The sequence below is a fragment of the Elephantulus edwardii genome, unplaced genomic scaffold (genome assembly GCF_000299155.1).
Source record: "Elephantulus edwardii isolate Elephantulus edwardi_28Jun2011 unplaced genomic scaffold, EleEdw1.0 scaffold00019, whole genome shotgun sequence".
Lineage (NCBI taxonomy): Eukaryota > Metazoa > Chordata > Mammalia > Macroscelidea > Macroscelididae > Elephantulus > Elephantulus edwardii.
The window spans coordinates 740,022-749,030 of NW_006399769.1; the positions used below are offsets into that span (position 1 = coordinate 740,022).

General features: G+C 41.3%; 1 pseudogene and 1 gene segment (V, D, J or C); one reads left to right on the forward strand and one right to left on the reverse strand.

Moving 5' to 3' along the window:
- The first annotated feature begins 2,748 nt into the window (after window positions 1-2,748).
- On the forward strand, window positions 2,749-4,120 carry LOC102875732 (annotated as a pseudogene).
- Window positions 4,121-5,394: 1,274 nt separating this feature from the next.
- On the reverse strand, window positions 5,395-5,843 carry LOC102876132. The segment is given in 2 exon segments: window positions 5,395-5,711; window positions 5,798-5,843. Coding segments are annotated over 2 exon segments (363 nt in total).
- Between the last annotated feature and the right edge of the window lie 3,166 nt (window positions 5,844-9,009).

Genomic DNA, 9,009 nt, shown 5'->3' on the forward strand with positions numbered 1-9,009 from the left:
AAATTTTCCTTTACTAATTCTTCCACAACTTTTTCAGTGCCTTTATTTGCTTCTTCCTTTTCTGAGATTCCAATGAGGTGCATGTTATTTCTCTGAAGGTGTCCCACATTATTCTTATTGTTTCATTTCTAATATCAAGGAGTTCTGGTGACCTACTGGCAAAATGCTGCGCTGCAATCCCAAAGGCACATAGTTTGAGTCAATCAGCTGCTCCGGTGGAGAAGGGTAGGCAATCTCCTCCTCTGTGATTACCTGTCCCTTAAAACTTGCAGGAAGGTTAGCTATGTGTCAGTTCTGAATTGATGGTAGACAACAACAACAGCAATGTCATTCATGGAGCTCTAGTTCTCTAGTAGTAAGAATCTGTGCTGTCAACATGAAGGCACCCAGTTCAAATCCATCAGGTGCTCTGTGCAAGAAAGATGGGTAGTCTCCTCCCATGAGTTTTACTGACTCTAAAAATGCACTGGAAAGGTAGATGTCAGACAGTTAGAAACAACAATCCTAAAAATATGATATAATAGCTCTGGTGGCCCATTGGCAATTGCTAGGCTACTAATGTGTTTTGTTAAAAAAAAAAACACAAAAGCAAAGAATACCAGAAGAATGTCTATCTGTGCTTCATTGACTATGCAAAGGCTTTTGACTGTGTGGATCACAATAAGCTGTGGCTCACTGTAAGAAGAATGGGAATCCCAAAACATTTGATTGTGCTAATGCGAAACTTATACTTGGGCCAAGAGGAAGTTGTCAGAACAGAGCAAGGAGACAATACATGGTTCAAAATCAAGAAGGGGGTTCATCAGGGATGTATTCTGTCTCCATACCTTTTCAATCTGTATGCAGAACAGATCATTCGAGACGCTGGACTATATGAAGAGTAATGTGGCATCAGGATTGGTGGAAGAATCATCAAGAACTTGAGTTATGCAGATGACACAAGTCTGCTTGCTGAAACTGAGGGCTTGAAGCACTTGCTGCAGAAGATCAAGGACTACAGCCTCCTACATGGAGTGAAGCTAAATGTCAATAAAACAAAGATACTAACCACTGGGCCAATTGGCAACATCAGCATGGATGGTGAAGAGATTGAGATAGTTAACAGTTTTAATTTACTTGGCTCCACAGTCAACACTCTTGGTAACAGCAGCCAGGAAATCAAGAGACTAATTGCATTAAGAAAGTCGGCTGTGAGGGACCTCTCAAGAGTACTGAAGAGCAACAATGTCAGGCTGGAGATTGAGATGCGCCTGATCCGGGCTATAGTCTTCGCAATTATGTGCTATTCATCAGAAAGTTGGACAGGGAATAGGGTTGATAGAAAGAGGACTGATGCCTTTGGGCTGTGGTGCTGGAGAAGAGTGTTGAATATACCATGGACTGCTAGGAGAACAAACAGATTTGTCCTGGAGAGAGTGAAGCCAGAGTGTTCCCTGGAGTCAAGGATTCTGAAGCTTCGTCTGACATATTTGGGGCATGTTGCAAGGAGGGACTGATCCTTGGAGAGGGACATCAGGTTTGGCAGAGTGGAGGGGAGGCAAAGGAGAGGAAGACCTTTGGTGAAATGGATCGATTCTGTCACTGGAGCGGTGGGAATAAGTGTGTTTGAGACGGTGAAGTTGGCACAGGATAGAACAGCATTTAGAGCTCTTGTACATAGGGTCACTATGAGTCGCAAGCAACTCGATGGCACATAACAACGATAAATATATATATATCACATAACAACAACAAATATATATTTTAACATATACACATATATGTTAAAAATCAGCCTTAAAAAGCCTGTAGCGTAATTCTGTACTGTTGTGATTTGCTGTAAGATACAACAGATAACAACAAAAAAGTGTGTGTGTGTGTGTGTGTGTGTGTGTGTGTGTGTGTGTGTGTAAATAACGATGGAGACACACACACAAAATGCTTCTTACTTTGACTTCCCAGTGCCAAAGGAGGAGGGGGAAAAATAGGTTGATAGAGACTCTGAAAGACAAATAGAGCCTGTCATTAGAAAACCTTGTGAACTGTGTCACAGAAAATTTATTAGACAGAAAAATGAAAATGTAAATCTTATCACTTCCTCCTCACATAGTTGAAGAGCTGGGTCATGTTCCCAAGATGGTGCAGAGTGAGGCTGGAGAAACTCTTTACTGACTCCACTTTGGAATGGTATGTTGCCATGAGAAAATGTGAGACATAGAGAAAACACAATGAGAAGAAAGCTAAGAAAGAGAAGTCAAAATCTACTAAGACTGAATATTTAGTACAAGAGAAAGAAGACATTATTTTTCCCAAACTTCAAAAGATGAAAAAGAAAGCAGAGCCTTCTGAAGTAGAAATAAATTCTCCCAAATCTAAAAAGGTAAAAAAGAAAGAGTAGTGATCTCAATATGCCAGTATTTCTCCTAAAATCAAAAGTGTAAAAAATAGAAAGTATCATTGAAGATTAAGTTACTTATTTTTAAAATTTTTTAAAACTTAAAAAAAGAACAAAAAATGAGAAAACTTCTGAGAAGAAATGCATGCCTCTAAATAAAAGAAAATAATGAAAGAAAAGGCAATGAATGGAGAGACTCATTCTGAACCTGCCCCTAACACCTGTGAATCCACATGTGAAGACAATAACAGCAAACTGTAACAGGAAATACCAAGGGAACAAAAGGAAGCTTACTCCAATTTTCCTGTCTCTGAAGTGACTGTTAAACTTCTCAGCACGTGAGGAGTGAATTTCTATTTCCTATAGAAGTGAAGATGGTTATTCAGGTATACGGTGGGAAAGATTGCATTTGGAAGACATTCTCCTTTGCAATCCCCTTCATTGAGAGACTTAAAGGAGATCTGCAGGAGAGAAAGTGAGGCTGCTCTTGCACCTTCAAGTGACTCACAAATCAAGTAAGCTAAGACTCTAGTTATATCACAAAAATGCCCCTGTCAGTGGCTTGTTTTTATGATGGAACACCATATGGAGGTCAATTGGATCACTTGAAAAATGAGATTGACATCCTGGTTGGGACACAATGTGAATCCAAGACAACCTTCAAAATGACAAGCTAGACTCACCAAACTTAAGCATGGATTTCCTGGATGAAATTGACCAGATGTTGGATATGGGTTTTATTGATCAAGTGAAAGAGATTTGATCTATGACACACAAGAAATGTTCAAAACACAATCCCCAGTCATCACTTATTATTCAACTTGCCTTTAAATACATTGAGAATTTAATGTTGCTGAGAAATACATGAAACCTACATACAGGCAGGTGGACCTGCTAAGTAAAGAGACTCAGAAAATGGCAATAACCATGGAGCATCTGGTTATCAAGGGCTGTTGGACTCATAGGGCAGAGGTCATTGGAGATGCTATCCAGGTGTAAGAAAGAAAATTAAGAGCTGTCCCAGGAAGCATCCAACAAGCAGGGCTTCTAATCATTACATGGAGACATTCCACAGAAGCTAAGGGAAATCACCCTGAAAGGTTTTAAAAATGGTGATCTTGGCATTTTGGTTGAAACTAATGTTGCTGCACGTGGATTAGATATCCCTGAAGTTGATGTGGTTGAACAAAGCTCTCTGCCAAAAGATGTGAGGTTCTACATTCATTGTTCTGTGTGAGCACGTAGAGCTGGACAAACAGGAGTTTATATCTGCTTTTATCAGGACAAGGAAGAATATTAACTGGCACACATGAAGCAAAAAGGTGGGAGTTAGATTTAAATTAATAAGTTTATCTTTTGTAACAAAAATAATAAAAGCTTCCAACAAAGGTGCCATCAGGTATTTGAATTCTGTGTCTCCTAAGCCATACGTCACTTTAAGCCATCAGCTGAGAAATTCTTCAATGAGAATGATCTCTTTAGGCCCTAGTGGAAGCACTAACCCCCATTGCAAAAGCTACAATGATTCAACAGTGCTGCTTGGTCGACGTGAATGTGGGCTTTGTGGCTATGAACTTAGAATGCTTAGTTGAAAGTTTAAACATGAGCTGTGTTTGGAAAGAGCTTAAAGAGCAGCTGGGCAAAGATACTGATTCCTAAATGGAGGGGATGGTCTTCCTCAAAGAAAGGTTGGATGTCCTCACTGCATATAAAAATATGGGGCGGGGGGACGGGGAAATGGCATGACTCTCGGCACTAGCATTTATCTCTCTATGGCCACTGAGCAGCCAAAGCTGTAGGAACATGGGTAAGAATTTCAGCGCTCCATGGGGCCAAGGGAAGGTGGTCAAGGACTCCAGGGCTTGTGGGATGGAAGCGGAGGCTTCAGCAGATGACAGGGCTGAATCATAGAAGGCATCAGGGGCCCACAACCTGGAGGAGGCAACAGAAGAACCACTTCCAAAACAGAGGCCAAAGCGAAGTTTTAGCAAAACATTCAGTCAGAAAAAAAGGAACTGGCACCATGGAATTGAACTGTCTTTCATGAAGTGGAAAGCACATTGTATTTCCCAAGTTCTTACCTCCCTGAGGGAGACCATGCTTCAAGCACATGTTTTCATCAGATCAATATCATTTGTAACATATTACTATGTTTGTATCAGTTTATCATTTTAAAAACCTGTGGGGATTCTACGTATTGTAATGAATTATCTGTAGACTACAGGACAAAGTCAATGATGTATCTCCCTATATATAAAAAAAAGACACAACAATAACCCATGCAAAAATAAGTGAGTTCATGAATTTGAACATTTTGAATGCAGATTGATGTACAAAGTCAACTGTGTCTTTGACCTTGAAAAGAAGTGACTTTTTTTTTCTGTTGGGTGATGAAGAATATTCCATCCTTATTACCACTTATAGGAGCTAACTCTCTTTCCTTCTCAAGGCTCCATGCACAAGCCAAACCTGCATGACGTAAAGGAGTTTTCCATAAGAACAGACCTCAGCAGGTCAGTGAGAGAAATCCTGCCAAACATCCTAACTTTACCATCTATCAATGCTGACAACTCAATTCATATCTTGTTTTACAACTAGGAATAAAATAAATGAGAAGACTTTATTGCAAACGATCCCACCATACACCTAAATGTTCCTCTTGAGAAATTTGTGTATTTGAAATCCTCTCTGCTAGCCTCATGGTAAGAAATTTCACAGCCAACTCAAAGATGTGCTGTTTGAATCCACCAGCCGCTTCACAGGAGAAAGGCGAATGCCTCTCAAAAAATTTCTGTCTCTGTAAACATGCTGGAGAGGCTGCTATGGGTCAATACCAACTTGATGGTACACAACAACAACAACAATATATAACTGGAATTAATACACATTACCATTCTTCTGTTTTTAAAACTACTCAACACCAACTTAAGGCAACCTGCAGTCTATGTATCATTGTCGCCTCTTCTGCCAACACAGCTGCATCCTCAGTAAGAGTTTTTGTCACACTCGTGGTCTGGTTTTCACACTGTGTCTTTTGCACAGAAATAGGTGGCCGTGTCGTCAGGGCTCAGATTTCTCAGCTCCATGTAGCCTGTGTTTGTGGATGTGTCTCTGGTCACGGTGACTCTGCCCTGGAACTTTGGTGCATAGCTTGTACCACCATTACCAGGATAAATGTATCCTATCCACTCTAACCTTTGTCCTGGGGTTTGTTGCACCCAGTGCAAATTATAGCTTGTGAAGGTGTATCCAGAAGCCTTGCAGGAGATTTTCACTGATGCTCCAGTCTTGGACACCTCAGGTCCAGACTGCACCAATTGTACCTCGGAGTGGACACCTGATGATAACACAAAAGGGTTCAATGAAATTCCTTCTCAATATCCACAGTCTTGTCCTCCTCCCAGGCACTAGGAACCCCCTGACCTGTAGCTGCTGTGATGAAGAAGATGATTCTCCAGCTCCAGTTCATGGTGAGAGAGCTGTGATCTCAAGGCTTGTGTGTGTATGGGGTGGGGTGAGGGTGCCTGTCGTGGGGTGATGTTCTTGGGGCAGAGACACAACTGTATTTTAGCTTGTAGACTTTCATTTATTTGCATATTCAAAAAATAATATGTCAAGATTTAAATTGAGAGGAACATGTTTACTTTAAAATTATTTAAATGACACCACACAGTAATGGCAAGAATGCAAGCCACAACTAATCGATGACATCAGTTCTATTTGAGGTCATGGGTTGCTGGCAAGTTCCTGAATTACTGTATTTAGACATCCCTTCTCACTGAGGAACACAGAAAATGGCTAGGAAAAGAGAAAACAGAATGATCCATTTCTTTCTCCCATATTTATTGTTGTCTAGATTCAAAGGTTAGAGTTAAAGAAATTCTGATCTGTCATTGGATAGAATAACACCACAGTATATCTGTTAGAATGAATTATCATTATTGTTGTTGTTAGGTTCCACTGAGTCCAGAGCAGCCCATAGTGAGTCTATGGACAAGAAATCTGAATGCTCTTCTACCCTGTGTCATTCTCACACTTTCAGACACATTAGAGCCCATTGTCACAGTTATCAGAACAATACTCCTGGCCAAGGGAATTCCTTTCCTTTGACAAACATTTACCTTTTCAAGCCTTATGTTCCTCTGTAAGGAATGTTGTTATGTGCCATTGAGTCACTTGCGACTCATAGCTACCCTATGTACAAGAGCCCTAAAGGCCGCTCTATCCTGTGCCTACCTCTCTGTCTCAGACACACTCATCCCAGAATCACAGAATCAATCCATCTCATCGAGGGTCTTCCTCTCCTGCGCCCTCTTTCCATTCTCCCAAACATGATATCCCTCTCCAAGGACCACTCCCTCCTTTCAACATGCCCAAAGTGTGTCAGGCGAAGCTTCAGAATCCTTGACTCCAGGGAACATTCTAGCTTCACCCTCTCCAAGACAAACCTGTTTGTTCTTCTAGCAGTCCATGGTATATTCAACACTCTTCTCCAGCACCACAGCTCAAAGTCATCAATTCTCTTTCTTTCATTCCTATTCGCTGTCCAACTCTCTGGTGCATAGCACATAACTGCAAAGACTATAGCCCGTATTAGGCACACCTTAGGCTCCAGGCTGATGTCGTTGCTCTTCAGCACTCTTGAGAGGTCCCTCACAGCTGACATTCCCAAAGCAGTTCGTCTCCTGATTTCCTGGCTGCTATTACCAAGAGCGTTGACTGTGGAACCAAGCAAACTAAAACTGTTAACTATCTCAATCTCTTCACCATCCATACTGATGCTGCCAATTGGCCCAGTGGTGAGAATCATTGTTTTCTTGATGTTGAGCTTCAATCCATATTGAAGACTGCAGTCCTTGGCCTTCTGCAGCAAGCACTTCAGGTCCTCCTCAGTTTCAGCAAGCAGGGTTGTGTCATCAGCGTAACGTAGGTTGTTGATGATTCTTCCACCAATCCTGATGCCACATTCCTCCTGGTAGAACCCAGCGTCTCAGATCATCTGTTCTGCATACACATTGAAAAGGTATGGAAACAAAACACGTCCCAGATGGAACCTTTCTTGATTTTGAACCATCCAGTGTCTCCTTGCTCTGTTCTGATGACTGCCTCTTGGTCCAAGTATAGGTTTCGCATTAGCACAATCAAATATTCTGGGATTCACATTCTTCTCAGAATCATTCATAGCTTGTTGTGATCCACATAGTCAAAAGCCTTTGCATAGTTGATGAAGCACAGACAGACATTCTTCAGGTATTCTCTGCTTTCTGTCAAGATCAATCTAACATTAGCTATAATATCCCCAGTACCACGACCTCTTCTAAATCCAGTCTGCACATCTGGCAGTTCTCTGTTGACATGTTGTTCCAAATGTTTTTGGACAATGAACAGCAGAATTTTCCTCGCATGAGATATCAATGATATTTTTCGATAATTTCCACACTCCATTGGGTCATCTTTCTTTGAAATGGGAGCAAATACTGATCTCTTCCAGTCAGTTGGCCAGCTGGCTATCCTCCAGGTGTCCTGGCACAACTTAGTGAGCACATCCAGGGCAGCATCTGTTTCTTGAAATAAATCAATTGGTATGCATCAATTCCTGGGGCCTTGTTTTTCCCAGTTCCTTCAGAGCAACTTGAACTTCCTCCTTCATCACCATATGTGCTTGCTCATAACCTTTCCTAACAACAAACTCAAAGTATGTGAGGCAAAGCCTTATCATCTTTGCTTCCAAAGAGCACTCTGGCTGCACCCTCTCCAAGACAATTTGCTGGTTCCTTTGGTTGTCCATAGATGTTCAGCATTCTTCTCCAGTCTCATAGCCCACAGCTTCAATTTTTCTTCCGTCATCCTTATTCACTGTCCAGCTATGAGATGTATAACATGTAATCAGAAATATCATGAATTTAATCCGGCACAGAGCTTCATCCTCAAACTGGTTTCGTTACTCCTCAATAATTTGGAGTGTTCCCTAATTGCAGACTTTCCCAGTAAAATACGTCACCTGGTTTCCTGACTGCTAGCACAAAGGAAATCAAAAGGCAAATTACATTGGGAAAATAGACTGCTATGCTAACAAACAGTTCCATTCTGGAGATGATAAAACCAGGCTGCTCCTTGCAGGCATGGATTTTGAAGCTTCATCTGACATACTTTGGACATGTTGCAAGGGGGGACCAGTTTTTAGAGAGGGATGTCATGCTTGGGAGAGTGGAGGGACAGCGCAGGAGAGGAAGATCCTGATGAGATGAACAGACTTGGGGACTGGGGCAAAGGGGATAGGTGTGCCAGAGACTGTGAAATTGGCTTAAGATAGAGCAGGGCTCAGAGTTGTTGCACATAGGGTTGCTATGAGTCAGAGCCAACTCAAAAGCACATAGAAACAACAACAAACAAGAGTATTGATTATAGATTCAAATAAGATGAAATTGTTGACAGTTGCAATCTTTTCTCCACCAACCATGATGTTGTCTATTAGTGGTAAGAATCTTTGTTTTCTTCACATTGAGACACAATCCATATTGAAAGCTGTATTTTTTTTATTTAGGTTGTTTATTTTTCATTTCAATGAACATCTACAGAGATTTTGGGATTCCATTCATTCATTGTTGCACCCTTCTCCCCGCACAAACCCCTCC